Raw genomic sequence first — 23,573 nt, 5'->3', positions numbered from 1 at the left:
GGCCTCCCCTCCCCGCCATCCAGCCCCAAACACCAGCAGGCAGCGCACCTACAATAATTTATCTTTATTACACACGGCCGGGGGGGGGAAGGCTGAGCCCCCCCGGCCATCCCAGCGCAGCTTCTCCAACCCGCCCCGGCCCCTCGCAGGGCAGGGAGCAGCTCCGGCCCGGCAGCGACCGAGCCCAGGCCCCTCCATCACTTCTGCCGCTTGTAAATCTTCTGTGCCAGGTCCTGGAAGATTTCCTTGGGCAGGCGCCGGGCGTGCCGCCCGATCAGCTCCTGCAGGCGCCGGTAGCTGCTCTCCTCGTACTCCCGGAACGCCGCCTGCATGCCCAGGGCATCGTAGAGCTCCTTGACCTTCGCCACCTTCTGGGGCTCCTTGGAGCCGTAGTTCTCCTGAGAAAAAACCCCGGAGTCAGTCAGGGCCAGCACGGGGCAGGAGCTCTGTCCAGGAGCTTTGTTCTCTCTTTGTTACTATGACAGTTTATGAAAAATCTTTTTTCTAGGATTTTTTTTCTCTCTTAGGAAGATGAGAAGCTTCAGAGGATAAGAAAAATAACATTATCTGATGGCCTCTCCTTGTGTTTTGCTGCTTTGGGATGTGGCAGGTGCAGTTTTGATTGGTTCCATGTGAATTGTTTTTACTTAATGACCAATCCCAGTCCGGCTGTGTCGGACTCTGGTCTGTCACATGTTTTTATTATTCATTCTGATGAACTCCTTTTTTTTATTGTTTCCTATAGTTTTAGTATATCATTTCTTTTAACACAACATAATATCACAACATAATAAACTCAGAAATATGGAGTCACATTCATCTCTTCCCTCATCCTAGGACCCTCGCAAACAACACCCCAACACTCTCTTCTTTCTTCTCACCCTCCACCAATGCCCAATCCTGGCACTCCAGGTTCCCAAGCTGGCACTCCAGGTGCCCATCCTGGCACTCCAGGTGCCCAAGCTGGCACTCCAGGTGCCCATCCTGGCACTCCAGGTGCCCATCCTGGCCCTCCAGGTGCCCATCCTGCACTCCAGGTGCCCAAGCTGGCACTCCAGGTGCCCAATCCTGCACTCCAGGTGCCCATCCTGGCACTCCAGGTGCCCATCCTGGCCCTCCAGGTGCCCCATCCTGGCCCTCCAGGTGCCCCATCCTGGCACTCCAGGTTCCCAAGCTGGCACTCCAGGTGCCCATCCTGGCACTCCAGGTGCCCATCCTGGCACTCCAGGTGCCCAAGCTGGCACTCCAGGTGCCCATCCTGGTACTCCAGGTGCCCCATCCTGGCACTCCAGGTGCCCATCCTGGCCCTCCAGCTGCCCCATCCTGGCACTCCAGGTGCCCCATCCTGGCACTCCAGGTGCCCCATCCTGGCCCTCCAGGTGCCCCATCCTGGCACTCCAGGTGCCCCTCCTGGCCCTCCAGGTGCCCATCCTGACACTCCAGGTGCCCCATCCTGGCCCTCCAGGTGTTCAATCCTGGCCCTCCAGGTGCCCATCCTGCACTCCAGGTGCCCCATCCTGGCCCTCCAGGTTCCCAAGCTGGCACTCCAGGTGCCCAATCCTGGCCCTCCAGGTTCCCAAGCTGGCACTCCACGTGCCCCTCCTGGCACTCCAGGTGCCCATCCTGGCCCTCCAGGTGCCCCATCCTGGCCCTCCAGGTGCCCATCCTGGCACTCCAGGGTGCCCAAGCTGGCACTCCAGGTGTTCAATCCTGGCACTCCAGGTGCCCATCCTGGCACTCCAGGTGCCCAATCCTGGCACTCCAGGTGCCCCATCCTGGCCCTCCAGGTGCCCATCCTGGCACTCCAGGTGCCCATCCTGCACTCCAGGTGCCCATCCTGCACTCCACGTGCCCCCTCCTGGCCCTCCAGGTGCCCAAGCTGGCACTCCAGGTGCCCCATCCTGGCACTCCAGGTGCCCATCCTGGCCCTCCAGGTGTTCAATCCTGGCACTCCAGGTGCCCCTCCTGTCCCTCCAGGTGCCCATCCTACCCTCCAGGTGCCCATCCTGGCACTCCAGGTGCCCATCCTGCACTCCAGGTGCCCCTCCTGTCCCTCCAGGTGCCCAAGCTGGCACTCCAGGTGCCCCTCCTGTCCCTCCAGGTGCCCATCCTACCCTCCAGGTGCCCATCCTGGCACTCCAGGTGCCCCTCCTGGCCCTCCAGGTGCCCCTCCTGGCCCTCCAGGTGCTCATCCTGCACTCCAGGTTCCCAAGCTGGCACTCCAGGTGCCCATCCTGGCACTCCAGGTGCCCAATCCTGGCACTCCAGGTGCCCCATCCTGGCACTCCAGGTGCTCAATCCTGGCACTCCAGGTGCCCATCCTGGCACTCCAGGTGCCCCATCCTGCCCCTCCAGGTGCCCATCCTGGCACTCCAGGTGCCCCATCCTGGCCCTCCAGGTGCCCATCCTGCCCCTCCAGGTGCCCCATCCTGGCCCTCCAGGTGCCCCATCCTGGCCCTCCAGGTGCCCAATCCTGGCACTCCAGGTGCCCAATCCTGGCCCTCCAGGTGCCCAATCCTGGCCCTCCAGGTGCCCCATCCTGGCCCTCCAGGTGCCCCATCCTGCACTCCAGGTGCCCATCCTGGCCCTCCAGGTGCCATCCTGGCCCTCCAGGTGCCCCTCCTGGCCCTCCAGGTGCCATCCTGGCCCTCCAGGTGCCCATCCTGGCCCTCCAGGTGCCCATCCTGCACTCCAGGTGCCCAATCCTGCTCCTCCAGGTGCCCATCCTGCCCTCCAGGTGCCCCTCCTGGCCCTCCAGCCCCTCTCCCAGGTGTGGGCCAGCCTCACCTCCAGGATGTGCCTCTGCTGTGGCGTGGCCCTGCGCAGACACTGCACCACCAGCCAGCTGCACTTGTTGTCCTGGATGTCGGTGCCGACCTTCCCCGTCAGGGCCGGGTCCCCGTAGCAGTCCAGGAAATCGTCCTGGGGACAATGGCCAGGCCTGAGTGGCACAGCCAGCAGCTGGCAGGGAGCCAGGGGGGCAGGGAGCCCTCCTACCTGGATCTGGAAGAACTCCCCCATCTCCAGCAGGATGGCTTTGGCGTCCTCGTGCTCCTCCTTTCCATCAATGCCTGCCTGGGGGGAGGGAAGAAATAACAGGGATGAAAAAGCCTTCCAGGACCTGGGATAAAGCCCTCCAGGACCTGGGATCAAGCCTTCCTGGGGATCAAGCCTTCCAGGACCTGGGGATAAAGTTAAGCCTTCCAGGACCTGGGATAAAGCCCTCCAGGACCTGGGATCAAGCCTTCCAGGACCTGGGATCAAGCCTTCCTGGGGATCAAGCCTTCCAGGACCTGGGGATAAAGTAAAGGCTTCCAGGACCTGGGGATAAAGCCTTCCTGGGGATAAAGGCTTCCAGGACCTGGGGATAAAGTAAAGCCTCCCAGGGCCAGGGCTAAAGCCTTCCAGGACCTGGAATAAAGCCTTCCAGGACCTGGGATAAAGCCTTCCTGGGGATAAAGGCTTCCAGGACCTGGGGATAAAGTAAAGCCTCCCAGGGCCAGGGCTAAAGCCTTCCAGGACCTGGGATAAAGCCTTCCTGGGGATAAAGCCTTCCAGGACCTGGGATAAAGCCTTCCTGGGGATAAAGCCTTCCAGGACCTGGGATAAAGCCTTCCAGGACCTGGGATCAAGCCTTCCTGGGGATCAAGGCTTCCAGGACCTGGGGATAAAGTTAAGCCTCCCAGGACCAGAGCTAAAGTAAAGCCTTCCAGGACCTGGGATAAAACCTTCCAGGACCTGGGGATAAAGTTAAGCCTTCCAGGACCTGGGGCTTAAGCCAAGCCTTCCAGGGCCAGGGGCTGAAGCCTTCCAGGACCTGGGGCTGAAGCCTTCCAGGACCTACGATAAAGTAAAGCCTTCCAGGACCTGGGGATCAAGCCTTCCAGGACCTGGGGATCAAGCCTTCCTGGGGATAAAGCCTTCCAGGACCTGGGGATAAAGTTAAGCCTCCCAGGACCACAGCTAAAGTAAAGCCTTCCAGGACCTGGGATAAAACCTTCCAGGATCTGGGGATAAAGTTAAGCCTTCCAGGACCTGGGGCTTAAGCCAAGCCTTCCAGGACCTGGGGCTAAAGCCTTCCAGGACCTGGGGCTGAAGCCTTCCAGGACCTGGGAATCAAGCCAAACCTTCCAGGGCCAGGGGATCAAGCCTTCCAGGACCTGGGATAAAGTAAAACCTTCCAGGGCCTGGGGATCAAGCCTTCCAGGACCTGGGGATAAAGTTAAGCCTCCCAGGACCAGAGTTAATGTAAAGCCTTCCAGGACCTGGGATAAAACCTTCCAGGACCTGGGGATAAAGTTAAGCCTTCCAGGACCTGGGGCTTAAGCCAAGCCTTCCAGGACCAGAGCTAATGTAAAGCCTTCCAGTACCTGGGGATAAAGTTAATCCTTCCAGGACCTGGGGCTAAAGTTAAGCCTTCCAGGGCCAGGGGCTGAAGCTTTCCAGGACCTGGGGATCAAGCCAAGCCTTCCAGGACCTGGGATAAAGTAAAGCCTTCCAGGACCTGGGGATCCATCCAAGCCTTCCAGGACCTGGGGATCAAGCCTTCCTGGGGCTCCAGCCTTCCAGGACCTGGGGATAAAGTTAAGCCTTCCAGGACCTGGGGCTTAAGCCAAACCTTCCAGGACCTGGGGCTTAAGCCAAACCTTCCAGGACCTGGGGATCCATCCAAGCCTTCCAGGACCTGGGGATCAAGCCTTCCTGGGGCTCCAGCCTTCCAGGACCTGGGGATAAAGTTAAGCCTTCCAGGACCTGGGGCTTAAGCCAAACCTTCCAGGACCTGGGGCTTAAGCCAAACCTTCCAGGACCTGGGGATCCATCCAAGCCTTCCAGGACCTGGGGATCCAGCCTTCCAGGACCCGTGGCAGGAGGGTGCAGCACACTCACTCACCATGTACATGGCTGCAGCCACGGGCAGGTAGAAGGAGTAAAACGCCGTCTTGTACTTCACAATGGCCTTGTACCTGTGCCACAGGAGCCAGGCTGAGCCCAGGGCACCCCAAAACCAAACCCAGGGCACCCCAAAACCAAACCCAGGGCACCCCAAAACCAGCCCCAGGGCCCCCCTCTGCAGGGCACCCCAAAACCCAGACCCAGGGCCACCCTCTGCAGGGCACCCCAAAGCCAGCCCCAGGCACCCCAAAGCAGCCCCAGGCACCCCAAAGCCAGCCCAGACACCCCAAAAACCAAGTCCAGGCACCTCAAATGCCAGCCCCAGGCACCTCAAATGCCAGCCCCAGGCACCCCAAAAGCAGCCCCAGACACCCCAAAGCCCAGCCCCAGACACCCCAAAGCCCAGCCCCAGGGCACCCCAAAAGCAGCCCCAGGGCACCCCAAAACCAGCCCCAGACACCCCAAACCCAGCCCCAGGCTGAGTCTCTGCAGGGCACCCCAAAAGCCAGCCCCAGGCACCCCAAAAGCAGCCCCAGGGAACCCCAAAGCAGCCCCAGGGCACCCCAAAAGCCATTCCCAGGCTGAGTCTCTGCAGGGCACCCCAAAGCCATTCCGAGGCACCCCAAACCCAGCCCCAGACACCCCAAAGCCAGCCCCAGGCACCCCAAGGCAGCCCCAGGCACCCCAAACCCAGCCCCGGGCACCCCAAAAACCAAGTCCAGGCACCTCAAATGCCAGCCCCAGACACCCCAAAAGCAGCCCCAGACACCCAAAAGCAGCCCCAGACACCCCAAAGCCAGCCCCAGACACCCCAAAAGCAGCCCCAGACACCCCAAACCAGCCCAGGCTGGGCAGGCCCCGCTCTGCCCCTGCTGTCACCTCTGCTCGCTGAACCTGCTCAGGTCCACCTGGGAAACTGGAGCAGTGATGAGGTCCAGAGCCTGCCCCAGCTCGGTCTGGTAACCTGTCTGGAGAGGAGAGAGAGGATCTGAGACCTTGCTGCAGCTTCTCAGTGTTTGAATGGGTGTTGGAAGGAATTTCTGGCTGGCAGGGTGGGCAGGCCCTGGCACAGGGTGCCCAGAGCAGCTGTGGGTGCCCCTGGATCCCTGGCAGTGCCCAAGGCCAGCCTGGACAGGGCTTGGAATGACCTGGGACAGTGGAAAGTGTCCCCATGGAACAAGATGATCTTTAAGGTCCAGCCCAAAGCAGTGTGTGATTCCCTGATTCATTCACACAGCCCTAGAGGGGTGGAACAAGATGATTTTTAAGGTCCCAACCAAACCCAACCAGTTTTTGATTCCATGATTCATTCACACAGCTCTCCATGGCAGAGGGATGGAACAAGATGATTTTTAAGGTCCCAACCAAACCCAACCAGTTTTTGATGCCATCATTCATTCACACAGCCCTAGAGGGGTGGAACAAGATGATTTTTAAGTCCCAACCAACCCCAAACAGTTTTTGATTCCCTGATTCATTCCCACAGCCCTAGAGGGGTGGAACAAGATGATCTTTAAGGTCCAGCCCAAAGCAGTGTGTGATTCCATCATTCATTCCCACAGCCCTAGAGGGGTGGAACAAGATGATCCTTAAGGTGCCAACCAACCCCAAACAGTTTTTGATGCCATCATTCATTCACACAGCCCTAGAGGGGTGGAACAAGATGATTTTTAAGGTCCCAACCAACCCCAACCAGTTTTTGATTCCCTGATTCATTCACACAGCTCTCCATGGCAGAGGGATGGAACAAGATGATTTTTAAGGTCCCAACCAACCCCAAACAGTTTTTGATTCCCTGATCCATTCCCACAGCCCTCCTGGAGAGTCCCAGCCCCACAGTGCAGAGCCCAAGCCCTGTTTCAGCTCCTTTTTGGGTCTAAAGGGAGGACATGTCTGTCACAGACACATTTTATGGAAAATCCTTTCATTAAGATCTTTTCTTTTCAGCTTCTCCATGTTTTGCTGCTTTGGGATGTGATTTGGAGAATTGTTTAGGCAGCATGGGAAATTGTTTTTGCTTGATGACCAATGACAGCCACCTGTGTGGAAGCTGTGAGCAGTCACAAGATTTCATTACCATTCCTTTCTATTCCTTGCCAGCCTTCTGATAAAACCCTTTTAATATAATTTTAATATATAGTTTAGTATAGTTTTTATTAATAGAATATAGATTATAAAATAATCAATCAGCTTTCTGAAACACAGAATCAGGATCCTCATCTCTCACCTCATCCTGGGCACCCCTGTGAACACAACCACACATATCCAAGCAGGACACCCAGGAATTTCAGGAATTACCATTCCTTTCCTTTCCTTGCTGGCCTTCTGATAAAATCCTTTTAGTATAATTTTAATATATAGTTTAGTATAGTTTTTATTAATATAATATAGATTATAAAATAATCAATCAGCCTTCTGAAACGTGGAGTTGAGATTCTCATCTCTTGTGTTCCCTGTGAACACAACCACACATATCCAAGCAGGACACCCAGGAATTTCAGGAATTATCATTCCTTTCCTTTCCTAGTTGGCCTTCTGATAAAATCCTTTTAGTATAGCTTTAATATATAGTTTAGTATAGATTTCTTTTAATATAATATAGATTATAAAATAATCAATCAGCCTTCTGAAACCTGGAATTGAGATTCTCATCTCTTGTGCTCCCTATGAACATATCCAAGCAGGAGACCCAGGAATTATCATTCTTTTCTATTCCTTGCTAGCCTTCTGATGAAATCCTTTTAGAACAGCTTTAATATATCCTTTTCTTTGAATATAATATAGATTATAAAATAATCAATCAGCCTTCTGAAACGTGGAATTGAGATTCTCATCTCTTGTGTTCCCTGTGAACACAACCACACATATCCAGCAGGACACCCAGGAATTTCAGGAATTATCATTCCTTTCCTTTCCTTGCTGGCCTTCTGATGAAATCCTTTTAGTACAGCTTTAATATATAGATTAGTATAGTTTTTATTAATATAATATAGATTATAAAATAATCAATCAGCCTTCTGAAACCTGGAATCTAGATTCTGATCTCTCGTGTTCCCTGAGAACACAGCCACACATGTCCAGCAGGACACCCAGGAATTTCAGGAATTATCATTCCTTTCCTTTCCTAGTTGGCCTTCTGATGAAATCCTTTTAGTACAGCTTTAATATATCCTTTTCTTTGATTATTTTATAATCTATATTATAATCAATCAGCCTTCTGAAACGTGGAGTTGAGATTCTCATCTCTTGTGTTACCTGTGAACACAACCACACATATCCAAGCAGGACACCCAGGAATTTCAGGAATTATCACTCCTTTCTATTCCTTGCTGGCCTTCTGATAAAATCCTTTTAGTATAATTTTAATATATAGTTTAGTACAGTTTTCTTTTAATATAATATAGATTATAAAATAATCAATCAGCCTTCTGAAATGTGGAGTCGAGATACTCATCTCTTGTGCTCCCTATGAACATATCCAAGCAGGAGACCCAGGAATTACCATTCTTTTCTATTCCTTGCTAGCCTTCTGATGAAATCCTTTTAGTACAGCTTTAATATATCCTTTTCTTTGATTATTTTATAATCTATATTATAATCAATCAGCCTTCTGAAACGTGGAGTCGAGACTCTCATCTCTTGTGTTACCTGTGAACACAGCCACACATATCCAAGCAGGACACCCAGGAATTTGAGGAACACCCCAGAAAACAGGCCCAGAGCCCAAGCACTGCCCAGGGAAGGTGTGTGGAGCCAGGCTCACCTGCAGGAAGAGCTCCAGCAGGTGCAGGTAGAAGGGCTGCTGCCCGCAGTACCTCCTCAGCAGCCGGTACACCGAGGACTCCAGCAGAAAAGCATCGTTGATGGCATCCAGCCCGATCCCCTCCTGCAGCAGGGAGGGCAGGGGGTGTCCCAGAGCCTCCTGACCCCCCAGGGGACACCCCCAGCCCCGAGCAGGGCTCTCCTGAGCGCTCTCACCTTCTTGTACCAGCAGAGCTGCCCCCGGCGGGTCAGGGACGCGTCCATGATGTCGTCAGCCACCAGGAAAAAGGCTTGGAACTGCCAGGGGCTGGGTCAGGGATGGGGGAACCCCGGGGGTCCCATCCCCAGAGGGTCCCATCCCCCAGGGAGGGTCCCATATCCATGGAGATCCCATCCCCAGGGGTCCCATAACCATGGAGATCCCATATGCAGGGGTGTCCCATCCCCCAGGGAGGGTCCCATATCCATGGAGATCCCATCCCCAGGGGTCCCATAACCATGGAGATCCCATATCCAGGGGTGTCCCATCCCCAGGGGTCCCATATCCATGGAGATCCCATATCCAGGGGTGTCCCATCCCCCAGGGAGGGTCCCATATCCATGGAGATCCCATATCCAGGGGTGTCCCATCCCCAGGGGTACCATATCCATGGAGATCCCATATCCAGGGGTGTCCCATCCCCAGGGGTACCATATCCATGGAGATCCCATCCCCAGGGAGGGTCCCATATCCATGGAGATCCCATACCCAGGGGTGTCCCATCCCCAGGGGTCCCATATCCATGGAGATCCCATATCCAGGGGTGTCCCATCCCCAGGGGTACCATATCCATGGAGATCCCATCCCCAGGGAGGGTCCCATATCCATGGAGATCCCATACCCAGGGGTGTCCCATCCCCCAGGGAGGGTCCCATATCCATGGAGATCCCATATCCAGGGGTGTCCCATCCCCAGGGAGGGTCCCATAACCATGGAGATCCCATATCCAGGGGTGTCCCATCCCCAGGGGTGTCCCATATCCAGGGAGGATCCCATATCCATGGAGATCCCATATCCAGGGGTGTCCCACCTTCGGGGGCGTCCCATATCCATGGAGATCCCATATCCAGGGGTCTCCCATCCCCCAGGGAGGGTCCCATATCCGGGGTGTCCCATCCCCACAGGGGGGTCCCATTCCCACTGGGGTTCCATCCCCAGAGGGTCTCGTCCCCCGGGGATTCTATTCCCAGGGGGTCCCCATCCCCGGGGGGGGGGGTCCCATCCCCAGACGGTTCCATCCCTGGGGGGGGGGGTCCCATCCCCCAGGGAGGGTCCAATCCCCCGGGAATGGTCCCATATCCAGGGGGGCTCCCATCCCCATCGGGATCCCCATCCCCATCGGGGTCCCCATCCCCATTGGGCTCCCATTCCCAGGGGGTCCCATCCCCATCGGGGTCCCCATCCCCATCGGGGTCCCCATCCCCATCGGGATCCCCATCCCCATCGGGGGTCCCCATCCCCATCGGGGGTCCCCATCCCCATCGGGGGTCCCCATCCCCATCGGGATCCCCATCCCCATCGGGGTCCCCATCCCCATTGGGCTCCCATTCCCAGGGATCCCATCCCCATCGCGGTCCCTTCCCCGGGGTCGGTCCCGGTTCTCACCAGCTCGATGCACCAGCCCACGGCCAGGGCGCAGCGGAGGCTCTCCGGGTCCTGCCGCTCGGGGCCCGCCAGCCGCCGGAACGCCGCCACCACCGTCAGCCCCCGGTTGCACTTCCCGCCCGGCGCGTTGTACTCCAGCACCTGCGGGAGCGCGGCCAGGTGAGCAGCCCTGACCCGACCCGCCCCGCTCCTCCATCCCCTCGCCCACCGGCCCTTCCCACCCCCCAGCCCCGGTCCCGCCGCTCCCGGCCCGTTCTCACCTGCTTCAGCCGCGCCACGGCGTCTCCCACCTCCGGGTGTCCCAGCGTGTCCTCCGTCAGGTCGCGGACGATCTGCGGGAAGAAGGCGGCGAACTCCTCGCGCTCGGCCGCTGCCCGCGCCCCGCCGTCGCCGCCGCTCATGGTGCCGGTTCGCGCTGCCGGTTCACGGTCCCGCCGCTGCCGCCCGCGGCCTCCACGGCGCCCCTGGCCCCGCCCTCGACCCGCCCCCCGCGCGGGGCACGCCGGGACGCGCAGTCCCGAGGCGCGGCCGCGGCCGGTTCCAGGGCCACCATTGGACTACAACTCCCAGTGTACCCCGCGCTTGGGGGCGGGCCAGCGGGCACGCGGCTGAAGCAGCGCTCATTGGTCCATTTCATCGCGCGAGGATGAGCCCAAGGAAGCTAAGCCAATAGAAGCGCGGCGGGGGCGGGAGAGAGATCGGTGATTGGTGGAGAGGGGGAAAGGAGAGAGCGCCCGGCGTGGGGCGGGGGCGTGGCGTGGCTTGAGGGCGTGGCTTGAGGGCGCGGCTTGAGGGCGCGGCTTGGGGCGGGGCGTGTTCGGTAACCGGGAGGGGAATGGGGGGCACGGGGCGCCTGGACGGGAACAGGGGTGCGCTGGAACTGGGGCAGAACGGGGGTGTGGGGGGCCGGTGTGGGGGGGCATGCGGTCTGGGGGGTTGTAGGGAGGGTGCGGGGCGCTGTGCAGGTGCGGGGTGCGGCACAGGGGCGGGGCGCCGTGCAGCTGACCCGCTGTGCAGGTGTGGGTGCAGAGCAGTTGTGGGGTACAGAGCGCGTATGGGGCGCTGTGCAGGTGTGGGTGCAGAGCAGTTGTGGGGTGCAGAGCAGTTTTAGGGTACAGAGCGGCTGTGGGGCGCTGTGCAGGTGTGGGTGCAGAGCAGTTGTGGGGTGCAGAGCAGTTGTGGGGTGCAGGGCAGTTTTAGGGTACAGAGCGGCTGTGGGGTGCAGAGCAGTTATGGGGTGCAGAGCAGTTTTAGGGTGCAGAGCAGTTTTAGGGTACAGAGCGTCTGTGGGGTGCAGAGCAGTTTTAGGATACAGAGCGGCTGTGGGGTGCAGAGCAGTTATGGGGTGCAGAGCAGTTTTAGGGTACAGAGCGGCTGTGGGGTGCAGAGCAGTTTTAGGGTACAGAGCGGCTGTGGGGCGTTGTGCAGGTGTGGGTGCAGAGCAGTTGTGGGGTGCAGGGCAGTTATGGGGTGCAGAGCAGTTTTAGGGTACAGAGCAGCTGTGGGGTGCAGAGCAGTTGTGGGGTGCAGGGCAGTTTTAGGGTACAGAGCGGCTGTGGGGCGCTGTGCAGGTGTGGGCGCTGCACAGGTATAGGGCGCAGTACAGGTGTGGAGGGTGGGTTGCATCACAGGCCCGTGTGCCCGGGGGAGCTCCCGGGTGCCGGGGGAGGGGGTCCAGCTGCCCACGGACCCTCGAGGGGACCCCGCAGGGGTGACCCGGGCAGAGCACACGCGGTGCCACCTTCCCGCTGCTGCCCGCAGCTCCTGCCCGGCAACCCCCGCCCCGGAGATTGGCGCCCGCCCCGAATCCCCTAATCCCGGCTCACCCGCGTTAATTAATCTCTCCGTGGTGCCCTCTAATCCCCCTCCCGCCGCCACCGGGACGCGGGGGCTCGGGGCAGAACCTCCGGCTGCAGGACGGGTGTCCTTGGGGAGCGGGAACCGGGGACGGGCGGGGGCTCTGCCCGCATCTCCGGGGCTCTGCGGGGCCCCCGTGTCCCGGGGCTGTGCCCTCAGCCCCGGGCGGGCAGCGGGGCTCTGCCGTGACCCGGTGGTCGCTGTGCCTCGGCCGCCAGCCCTGCCGAGGGACACAAACCGGACGGGAGAGTGTTGGAATAGGAACAGGACATACGCTGGAATTCATTGCCAAAAAATTCTCTTTTTGCCCTGCGCCCCCTTAATCAGGCTGGCTGCGGTGTAATCTGAAATAATCAAATTAGAGAGAAACCGTTAATCAGCGTTGAGCTCTTGGTGTGTCACGGAGCCTAATTCCTGCGGGGAGCGGGGTGGGGGCCGCCAGCACCGTCCTGCGGGCCGGGGCTGCCCCGGTAACGGGGGGCTGCGGGCAGGGGCTGCCCCGGTAACGGGGGACTGCGGGCAGGGGCTGCCCCGGTAACGCGTTCTGCGGGCAGGGGCTGCCCCGGTAACGGGGGGCTGCGGGCCGGGGCTGCCCCGGTAACGGGGGACTGCGGGCCGGGGCTGTCCCGGTAACGGGGGGCTGTGGCAGGGGCTGCCCCGGTAACGGGGGGCTGCGGGCAGGGGCTGTCCCGGTAACGGGGGGCTGCGGGCAGGGGCTGCCCCGGTAACGGGGGGCTGCGGGTAGGGGCTGTCCCGGTAACGGGGGGCTGCGGGCAGGGGCTGCCCCGGTAACGGGGGGCTGCGGGCAGGGGCTGCCCCGGTAACGCGTTCTGCGGGCAGGGGCTGCCCCGGTAGCGCCGGGCTGTGGCAGGGGCTGCCCCGGTAAGGCGGGCCTGCGGTGGGGAGACCGGGCAGGGCACAGCGGGGTGGCCACCAGCACCTGAGTCCTGCCACCACCGTGTCCTGCCACCACCGTGTCCCGCCTGGGGGCTGTGGCAGGTGACGAGGGCGCAGCCAGAGCACGGCTGTGCCCCGGGAGCCGCTCCAGGTGCCGCAGTGCCCGTGGCTCGGGTGCCCCGGCCCACCTTGCGCTGTGTGACCTTCATTTAATCGCGTTAATGCCTCGAGCGCTGCTCTGCAATCAGGCGGTATCAAACCCGCCCCTCCCCCCCGCAATAAAGGCACCGGAGATGGAAGGGGAAAATAACCAAAGATTAAACATTAATCTGCCCAGGGCCGAAAGGAACAGGGGTGGGTGGGAGGGGACCTGTTGCCTTTGGGCTCCGCGGGGCCTGGGAGAGGCCCCTCGGTGGCTCCCGAGGGTTTCCCGGCTGCTCCCGGCTCTGCAGAAGGGCAGGATTGGAGCCGGGGTGCTGCAGCATCCCCTTGTCCTGCCCCATCCCCGGGCACGCTGCTGTGGGGTCGCAGGACGTGCAGAAGGAGTTTCCCCCAGACCAGCTCAGAATCTCTCTTTATTATTTAAATCCATTATGTACAACGACCAAAAAATAAAAAAACGCTCTTAAATTCTCTGCGATATGAAAACTACAAGCTCTGTACATCGACTGCCGTGAGTGCAAGAGTGGAGGATCATGGTCTTTGGTGGCTAAACTCGCGCCCGCGCTCGGCCGGCACCCCCAGCCCCGGGGTGGGCACCGGGCCCCGCGGTGCCGCGGTGCCGGGAGCGCGGGGTGGCTCCGGCTCCCGACACGGGGCTGTGCAGCGGGGAGGGAGCTCGGGGCTGTCCGAGCCGGCCCGCACGCTCCGCGGGGCGCTGGGATGACCGCTAAGACATCTACATCACTCAGGGTGAACACAGCCCGGGGGATTCGGGACAACGCGGCTCCGCTGCAGCTCCCCGCCCGACGGACCGCGGGGACGGAGCGGGGTGAGCAAGGGAGGGCGGTTGAAATCCATGGGAAAAAAGGCAGTGCAGGACATCCCCTGTGGCAGGAACTGCCGGGATTCATGGTGGGCTGGTGCTCCCAGAGCAGCGCCGCGCTCCGGACTGCTCCCAAAACACGAGGGTGGAGAACGGGACACTTCACTTCGGGAAGTACCGAGGGCAACGAGACCTCGCCCGCTGCGCTGGGGCTCCGGCGGGCCCCGCTCAGCCCCAGAGCACGAAGACAAGCCATGGTTCTTGACTCCGGGAGTGGGAAGCAGCTGGCACAGCGCGGTGGGGACGGAGGGGACACTACTCTAACCAGGACTGAACACGGTTGGCCCAAAGCGACACTGGAAGCAGAGCTCGGCTGCTTGGCAGAGCCACGACTCGCACACACATTGCACACTACTGTCTCTGGAGGGGAGGGGCACCTGTGGGGACCCCCTGTTGGACGGGGGGTGACCCCACAGCCCTACACGTCACCCAGGCGCTGCCCGGGATTGGCATCTCTTTGTGACAGCCTTTTGCTCCCGTGGCACCGCTGACTGGCATCTCCAGGTGACCTGGAAATGGGACTGCAGGGCAGGGCAGGGGAGCAGAGCCCGGGCTGAGCATCCTCCTGGAGCCACAGGCAGTGGGGGCCCTGCAGGTGACCCTCTGAGCATCCTCCTGGAGCCACAGAAGGGTCATCCCAGATGATCTTGTGGACATCATCCTGAGGTCACAGAAGGGTCCCCTTGGACTGACCCTCTGAGCATCCTCCTGGAGCTGCAGGCAGCAGAATCCCCCCGGGCTGCCCCCCTGGGGGCCCGTGGAGGGGCAGCCACAGTGCCCGGGTGTGGGGCAGAGCCCTGCCCAGCAGCACATCCCAACCTCACTGGCACTCTGAGGCAAAACGGTCCCACAAGCAGGGGAGAGGGACTGGGGGGCTGCTCCTCTGCCCCCCCAGCGTTGCCCCTTGGCACTCATCACACCAGGGGAGCCCTGCCCAGGACCCCCAGGTGGTCCTGGCACTCTGGGAAGGGGGAGTGCTGACCCTGGACCCCCCATGCCCCTGCCGTGGGCTCCAGCCTCCTCCCTCCACCTGAGCAGAGGGCCCAGGGGGTGCCTCTTCCTCCTCACCCTAAAGGCAAAGGGGCTGGGCAGAGCAGTCTGGGGATCGAGGTGGGCATCGGCAGCCCCTGCTGTGACAGAGGACAGGCTGGAGGAGCTGCCAGCGTCAGCCTGGCTCCGAGGACAGGCTGTGGGACACGCGGCACAGAGCGTGGGGGACCCAGCCCCCGAGGCGCAGTTATGGGGAGCTGAGCTCCCCAGAGAGGCCAGAGTTTGGGCAAGGGCTCTGACCTGTCCTACGCCCCCGGCAGGACGGCAGAACTCACAGATGGTGTTGAGCAAGGAGGGGAGAGCCCAGGCAGGGTGACCCCCTTGGGGCAGTCAGCAGAGCCCCTCCTCCTCCAGCTGGCCCCATGCCCATCCCTGCCGTGTCCCCGTGCCTGAAACAGCCCCTCCACGGCCCCGGCTGCTGCCTCTCACCTCATTTTCCCTCCGACACGGCGGGGCTGCTGCTCTGCTTCTCCTGCCGCCTCTGCCGCCGGGATGCCCGGCTCCCTCCTGCCCGCGTGGCCGCCGCCAGGACTCACATGTTGGATGAGAGTTTGGGCTTCGCCGTTTCCACCTCGGGGCTGAAGGCCACGGAGCCCTTGCGGGAGGGACCGGCCGCCTGCCGGGACGCGGAGCCCGGGGACTGGGGCGTGGACGCTGCCGCGGCGGAGCGGGCGGGCTGAGCCAGCGATCCCGAAGGCATCTGCTGCGAGTGTGCGGGCTGGCCCGGCATCCCCGCACACTGCTTGGCCAGGAGTCCGGCTACCGAGGGCGAGGACCTGCGGGCCAGGTTCCCTGCAGATTTCCTGCCCTGCTTCAAAGAGCTCCCGTCGGCTTGCTGGGCCACTTTGTTGGGAAGGGAGGGCTGGGAGGCGGAAAGGAGCCGGACATCCTGGGTGAGCCGCCCCACCGGCAGCCCCTGGATGCTCCTGTGCTTCACCAGCTGTTGGGGCTGCATCAGGAGCGAGATGTGGGAGCCGGTGGCTCGGGACAGGCTGTAGTGGAGCGTTCTCCCCGGCGGCAGCGCCTGCTCGGAGCTGGGGGACGCGGCGCCCGCCGCTTGCTGCAGCAGCGAGGTGGAGACCGAGGCGCCGCGGGACCGGGAGAGCTGGGGCTGGGGGCCGGCCGGGGGCTGCTTGGGCCCCGCTGGCATCTCCCCCCTCTGCGCAGTGCGGGGCAGGGGCTGCGCCCCCGAGCTGGGTCTCTGGCCCCCGCTCTCCAGCGGCGCCTGGGACTGCACCATGGGCGAGGAAGGCGAACCGGCGGCCGGCGTCTGCAGGTGGGACGGAGCCCCGGAGGGCGAGCTGACGGAGGAGGGCCGGGAGCCCCCCAGGCTGGGCTGGGAGCGGCGCACGGGCTTGGTGAGCAGGGTGGCTTCGGGAGAGAGCGGGCTGGAGATGGAGGAGGGCGGCAGGAAGATGTGAGCCTGCAGGCTGTGCTGGTGGGTCAGCGCGATGGCCACGTTGGTGGTGGCGGCGGCTGTCTGCAGGGGTGCGTGCACCAGCGGCTCCCAAATCACCGGCTTGCCGCTCAGCTCCCGGCCCATCGCCATCTGCTGCAGGTCCTGGATGTTGTGGGCCATGTCCTGGTCGTGCTTCACGATCTGCTGGATCATCTCGTTGTTCAGGGGCCCCGAGCTGTGCTCGGCTCGCTTGCGGAGCAGGATGGAGTTCTTCTTCCCTGGAGGGGAGGCAGGAGTGTCACCGACCCTGGGAGTGTGGGCTCTTGGGGACAGCGTGGAGGGCAGGGTGGCAGTGGGGAAGGGACAATAAAACCACACCAGCGTTCCAGGGGAAGCAAGACTCTGGGAAGAGTCTAGATTAGAGCAGTGGAAGCAGCAGGGACAAAACAGGAGAGTCCTGACTCCAAAGGAACTGGGGGCTGGGGTCCTGCTTGTCCTCCACAGGCAAGGAAGGGTGAGGACAAGCAGCTGGTCACTGCCAAACACTGCAAGTACCGTGCAGTGCACATTTCCCCAGGGAAGCCTGTCCTATGGCACTGCCAGGATCTTGCTGGGGGGGGGGGAGAGAGAGGGCAGACTCCTTCCCCATGCTCCCCATCATCCCCACGGGGTTGGGGCACTCATCCCAGCTCTGTGACTCCACCACCTGTGTGTCTGGGGACCTGTGGGCCCTGGGGGTGGCTGTAGGGGTGACTGTGCTGAGCCCAGGAGGTGCCTCCTCCTCACCTATGCGGTCCAGGCGGTCCATGGCCACGGTCTCGAAGGCTCTCCTCATCATGGGGTACTCCTCCAGCACCTCGTTGAAGTTGTCCACGGACAGGGAGTACAGGCGGCAGTAGGTGTCGGCTCTCACGCTGGCCGTGCGCCTGCCCCGCGTCAGGAGGCAGATCTCTGCAGGGACACGGGGCTGGCCTCAGGGTGACACAGCCACCCAGCCCCCCTGCCAGCCCTGGGAGCAGGAACAGGACGGCCCAGCACCCCAGAACCCTGCACAAAGCGTGGCTCAGAGGCAGGGACAGATCCCACAGCCTGTCTCCTTGGCTAGACAGCATTTTCCTCCCTCTCCAGGCCATGGAGACACCCCCACGTGTGGCTGCTGTGATGGCCTGGCCTGTTTCCCTCCCAGAGCTGTGGAGGGAGTTTATATCCTATAAACTGGCTCAGATGTTCTGCTCCAAACTCCTCTCCTCCCTGGGCAGCAGTGGATGCTCCCCCTGCCCCAGCCAGACAGAACTGGCATGAAGACCTTGGCACTTTGACTGGATGCCAAGACTTTGGCACTGAGCAAGACGAGAAGGGCGGGCAGAAAGATTAGGGATGCCCCAGCTTCTGCTCCCGGGCAGCTTTTGGCCCCTACTCCGTCCACCAGCTCCCCCAGCCCAGCCTCACCCCCAAAGTAGGAGCCATCAGACAGCTTTGTCTCCTTGTTGCCCTTGGTGAGGATGCTGACCACGCCGTGCTGGATGAAGTACATCTTTTTGCCCACGGTGCCCTCACGGATGATGAAGTCCCCAGGCTGGAAGACCTCGAAGCGCAGCTTGGTCAGCATGGCTGTCACAAAGTTGGGGTCAGCGTTGGCAAACAGGGGCATGTTGGCCACCAGGTTGCGGCAGTTGAAGTTGATGATTTCCTGTGGGGTGAGGAGCGGCTCAGTGGGTGTAGTAGCCACATTTTGCTTCACAGAGAAAAGCAAGGCACAATTCTTCCCAAGAATATTTCTGGGTTTCGCATTCTCTGAACCTCAGAGAAAGGAAAAACAATTCTTGTCTCATTTGCTGTGTCTGTGTTGTGCCAAAGTAGAATGCAATATGAAAATTGTTTACCCAAAGTGATGGTGCTTGGTTTCCTTGGCCTATCAGGGCCAAGTGTGTGTGTGTGTGTCGGGACTGACAGTCAGGAGATATTGAGCAGTTGTGTACAAAGCTGAGTACTTGGCAAATTCAGTTTAGATGTAATATAACAAAATATAACAATTAATTAACCTTCTGATATTAGAGAGTCCTTCTCATCACTTCTACCCACACAGGGGTCATCCTGTTTCGATAAGTGGGGACATCACCAAGCTTGGCCCCTGCCAGCACCAGCCTCTGCCCTCCAGCTCACAGCACAGTGCTGCCCTCACCTCTTTGAGTGGCTCACTGAGCTCCCCCAGGATGTTCTCCTCGTCAAACATCTTGCCCTGGTAGCGGTGCTCGTAGTACTCGTGGATGCGCTGGCGCGTGTCCCCAGGCAGCTTGTGGAATGACATGTACTGCTCCACTTGCTTGTACTGTGGGGACAAGGGGAGTCACACAGGGCTGAGCTGGCACCACCTGCATGGCAGGATGATGTGTCCCTTCCCCTCAGCGGTGTAGCTACAGACACCCCTGCTCCAAAGGGGGCAAAGGACAGGACACCCGTGGGCCAGGGCAGAGGGCAGGATGGGGCCACACTGTGCAGAAGTGCACCCCAGTATGCACACCAGTATGGCCCCACTCTCAATGGGCAGCCCGAGCTCCACCTGCAACAACCCGAGGGAGAGTGGCAGGGACAAAGATCCCAACCTCTGGAATCAGTAGGGCACGGCAGCTGCGCTGAGCCACTCCTGGAGCTGTGCCAGGACTCTTTCCCCAGTACCCTTCCCCACCCTGCTGACCTTCTCCTGGTACTGGCGCCGGGACGAGTCCAGGGACTGGATGAGGGCGGTGGCGTGGCCGATGAACATGGCGTAGCAGGTGGCCCCCACGATCATGCTGAGCATGGTGAGCCACACGTCGGTCATGCCCTCGGGCGCCTGCTGCCCGTAGCCGATGCACAGCATGTGGCTCATGGCCTTGAACAGGGCGTGCGAGTACTGCTTGCCCCACGAGTCGTTCTGCACACAAGGGACAGGGCTGCTGAAGGGTTTGGTGGAAGGTGTTGTGCACCTGAACCCCCCGGTCCCGCCTCCCAGAGACCCCGTGAGAAGAAGGTTCCTCCAAGGCCAAAGGGATGAGTTCTCCTCCATGAAGAGGACTGTGAAGCCCTAGAAAGGCACCAGCCCCTGCTCTGGAGAGGAGGCAGGAGCCCCAGTGTTCTGTTCCCTCCCCGAGGGATTCCCTGATTCCAGCAAGGTGGGCTGAGATGGGAAGGTGATGCAGAGGTTCCCTCTGCCCTATCTCACTGCTGTGACCACGGAGACAATGCTCACCAGCATGTCTCCCAGCAGCTCCAGCCTGGGGGTGGGAGACAGGCAACCAAATCCTCTCCCCACCAGGGCAGATCCCAGCTGGAATCACCCCAGTCTGGGCACTCACCACCATGTGGTTCTTGGAGACCCAGCAGTCCTCAGGGAAGTCCTGCAGCATGGGCACCAGGAACTGGAGGCAGCCATCCCAGTGGCACAGCAGCAGCATCATCCCGATGAGGTTGAAGATCCTCACCACGGCGCTGGCCAGGTCGTACGTCATGTGGAAGATCTGGAGAACATGCAGGACAGAGCTGAAGAGAAACTCTCCTCCTAGAACAGCCCTTGGAGCCCTCTGCCCTCCAGCTGGGGACCCCCAGCCTGGCCTGGGACCCTGAGCAGGAGACCCCCAAGGGGTTCTCACCTCCTCCCACTGGTGGATGTAGCGGATGAGGCGCGAGAGGCGCAGCAGGCGCAGCAGGCTGAGGATCTTGGTGAAGCGCACGATGCGCAGGGCCCGCGCCGTCTTGTAGACATCAGAATCCACCTGGGTCTCCAGGTCAACGATGAGGAAAATGTAGTCAACAGGGATGGAGGAGATGAAGTCGACCAGGAACCAGCTCTTCAAGTACTTCATTTTGATGGTGTGAGGGTCGAGGATGATCTCCGTGTTGTCCTCCACCACGATGCCTGTCCGGAAGTTCAGCACCAGGTCAGCCAAGAAGAAAGTGTCCGAAAGCACGTTGAAAACGATCCAGGGAGGTGTGTTCTCATCCTTGAAGAAGGTGATGCCCACAGGCAGGATGATCAAATTCCCCACCATCAGGAGCAGCATGATGAGGTCCCAGTAAAACCTGCAGGGTGGGAATGCAGGGGACAGGCAGGACGCAGTCAGACAATAAACCCAGGATCAAAGTTAGGGTCTGACAGCGCAGGGAGGCAGGTGCTGAGCAGACACACACACGTGCCTGCCCACACACATGACTAAGGACAGATGTGAGCACAAGTGGGGTGCAAAAGTCACCCTGTGTGGGAATAAGGGGTGTAGGAGCTTGGCCGTCTCTCTCTCTACTGCAGGGCAGTGCATGCACACCTGTGCTCCCACCCCAAAGCTGCCACATGCCTCGTGGAGATCTCAGAGAGGATGCGGGCTTTGCTCCCTTGAGGCTCCTTGTCATCCGCCGTCTCCCTGCCACCGCCCGAGTTGGCTTAGCAGGATTTGGGATAAGCTTTGCTGGTTATGCAAACGGAGAGCCGAGCTCCTGGGGCAGCAGAAAAGGATCAGGGAGGCTGCTGTGGTGAGCCAGGCAGCAGCCAAGCAAGGATAGACAGTGCTGGTACCAGGGGAAGGTGGGAGGAGGGTCCAACCCTACAGGAGGTGGCAGCGTGCACTGGGCAGGATGAGGGCACTCCTCATCCACCTCCTCCAGCTGAGAGTGGGCAGGCTCAGAGGCTTTGGAAGGGAGGGAAAGCCAAGAGATTCCGATTCTGGCAGCAGCTGGATATGTCAGGACACCCAGCAGCCCTGTTCACATGCAAATGCCACCGGGATGTTTTCATTCTTCACACAGACAGATCACGACTTTCTCCACCAGCCTTGTGACTCCTGGGATCCCCATCAGAGCCTGGATGGGCCCTTGGGAAAGCAAGCCCAGCTTTAGGTGTCCCCAGGCGTCCCCTGTTAGTCCCAGCCCTGGCCGTGGGTGTAGGCTCAAATCTCCAAAGGTGATTTCAGGGCAGCTCTCAGTGCCCAGTGAATCCAAACCAGCTTTTACAGGTGGCTGAAGCCTGTGGGGATTTCCTACCCCACACCCATGGTGGGACATGGATAGGGGGATCTCTGCAGCTGGGGAAGGGGAAGGGAAAGGGGAAGGGGAAGGGAAAGGGAAAGGGAAAGGGAAAGGGAAAGGGAAAGGGAAAGGGAAAGGGAAAGGGAAAGGGAAAGGGAAAGGGAAAGGGAAAGGAGGTCGCAGTGCTGTGAGAGGTTCCTTCAGAGAGAGTACCAGAGCCTGAGGGGAGGAGGGGGAGGCACCCTCTCCTCATGGAGCCACCCCAAGGTCAGGTCCAGAAACCACCCCAGGGTCAGGAGCCTCTCCCAAATTAACACCTTCCTGCCAGTTGCCAGGATTTGCTGGGCCAGAGAAGGAAATGAGGCAGAAGGGGCCTGACCCAGCTGAGGAATTGCCTCCTGCACCTCCATGCTGTGCCCTGAGAAGCTGAGCAGGGAAGCTGCCCATCCCTGCAGCTGCCCAAGCCTGCCTGGAGCTCTCACTTCAGATTTAGGCTTAAGCTCTTTAGGACAGGCCTTGTCCTTCACTGAGTGTCACACTGAACACTCGGGGCCCTGATCTCCGTGGCCTTTATGTATCTCCCTAATGTGATAAACACTGGAGTAATCCCTCTGTCTGTCTACCTGCCAGCTCCCTTCACGGTGCTGCTTGCAGAAACCGCTCCTGCCGAGCTCAAGGCTCACAAACTTTGAGGTGCTTTCCCTGGGAAAAGGGGCTCTCAGGGCTGGGTGTCATGCTGGGGTGGTGCAAGGGACCCGGTGAGTGGCAGGGGCCCAGTGGGGAGGGGGGATGGCTACAGGTGCCAGGGACCCCCAGCGGGTGCTGGCTCTGTTCTCCAGGCTGGGGACATCATCCATGTCACAGCTTGCTGCGGGAGATGACTGCCTGGCAGCTCCATTCCCCGTGGAGAAAGCCCACCCTATATGACTCAACATCCCCGTGACACCCAGTTCCTCCCACATCATCCATCCCCGAGCTCCCGCTGTGATCCCGGTGACACCGAGAGCCGGGCCCGGCTCCTCGCTGGGTGACCGGCCCCGCTCCAGCCGCGGGGAGCCGCGTCCCAGGGGGATGAAGGCTCCTGATCGAATTAAAAACAGCATCGAGAAGGGCGGGGGAAGCTCTAAGGGCAGGCAAAGCCCAGAAACCTCCGCCTCCGCCTCCGCACGCCCGGGGCCGGGTCAGCGGAGCTCCGCGGCTCGGCGGAGCCGGGCTGCCCCCGGGCACCGGGAGCCCCGGGAGCCCGCGGGTGCGGGGCAGGACAGAGCCGTCCGTGCGGGCGGGATAATCCCCGACGGGAAGGGGCTGGGGCAGCGCGGCCCCGGGCTCCGGCGGTCGGCAGCCGCCTCCCCGGGCCGGTGCGGAGCCCCGGCTACCGGCACTTGTTGCCCCTACGGTGGCGGGCGGCGGGGCCGCGCTCAGCACCACGGACAGCGGCGGCGGGCACCGGAGCCGGAGAGGGGACCGGCGCCGGGATGGGGGTCGGTGCCGGTGCCAAGGCGGGGGTCGCGGGGCCCCGGTCCCACCTGAAGTCGCTGTAGGGATGGATAATCCAGGCGCCCGCCGACTTCACCCGTTGCCGCTCGATCTCCACGGCCCGGTGGCTGCCGAACATGCGCAGCGAGAACTTGTTCACGGCGGGCTGCAGCATCGCCCCGAGCTGCCGCTGCACGAACGTGCCCGCCGCCGCCGCCTCGCCCTCCGCCACGATCTGCTCCGTCGCCGCCGGCGAGGCCGGGGCCGCGCCCGACGCCCCCGCGGGCGCCCCCGCTGCCTCCCCGTCCAGCACCGGCGGCTTCTCCCGCGGCTCGGGGCTTCGCCGCGGCGCCGCCTCCATCCCGCCGCCGCCGCCTCGCCTCACGTTTCCTTCAAACGCCCTTGCCCGGGCGCCCTGCCCGTCGCCCCGCCGCACATGCCCGGCCCCGGGCGGGCGGGCGCTCGCTCGCCGCCCGCTGCCACTCGCTCACCGAGCGCTCACGAAGCTCCGCGGGCGCCCGCCTGTTGCGCACGCTCCGGCGCGAGCGCGGCGG

General features: G+C 61.1%; 2 protein-coding genes across 2 annotated transcripts; both read right to left on the bottom strand.

Moving 5' to 3' along the window:
• Nucleotides 1–102: 102 nt before the first annotated feature.
• FDPS (farnesyl diphosphate synthase) lies at nucleotides 103–10,767 on the bottom strand. Its single transcript, XM_084223322.1, has 9 exons — nucleotides 10,561–10,767; nucleotides 10,301–10,441; nucleotides 8,872–8,952; nucleotides 8,657–8,779; nucleotides 5,773–5,861; nucleotides 4,892–4,964; nucleotides 2,998–3,075; nucleotides 2,788–2,922; nucleotides 103–398 (listed from the first exon to the last, which is right to left on the bottom strand). Exons 1-9 carry the CDS (start codon nucleotides 10,699–10,701, stop codon nucleotides 198–200), a joined length of 1,062 nt encoding a protein of 353 aa, XP_084079448.1. The 5' UTR covers nucleotides 10,702–10,767; the 3' UTR covers nucleotides 103–197.
• Nucleotides 10,768–15,681: 4,914 nt separating this feature from the next.
• Nucleotides 15,682–23,380, bottom strand: HCN3 (hyperpolarization activated cyclic nucleotide gated potassium channel 3; the record flags this gene model as incomplete). Its single annotated transcript, XM_084223131.1, has 8 exons — nucleotides 15,682–16,826; nucleotides 17,335–17,499; nucleotides 17,998–18,238; nucleotides 18,731–18,877; nucleotides 19,244–19,462; nucleotides 19,884–20,045; nucleotides 20,178–20,607; nucleotides 23,070–23,380. 8 exons carry the CDS (start codon nucleotides 23,378–23,380, stop codon nucleotides 15,682–15,684), a joined length of 2,820 nt encoding a protein of 939 aa, XP_084079257.1.
• Between the last annotated feature and the right edge of the window lie 193 nt (nucleotides 23,381–23,573).

Source organism: Fringilla coelebs (assembly GCF_963513975.1).
Source record: "Fringilla coelebs genome assembly, chromosome: 29".
Lineage (NCBI taxonomy): Eukaryota > Metazoa > Chordata > Aves > Passeriformes > Fringillidae > Fringilla > Fringilla coelebs.
This window is presented reverse-complemented; position numbering and strand designations above follow the sequence as displayed.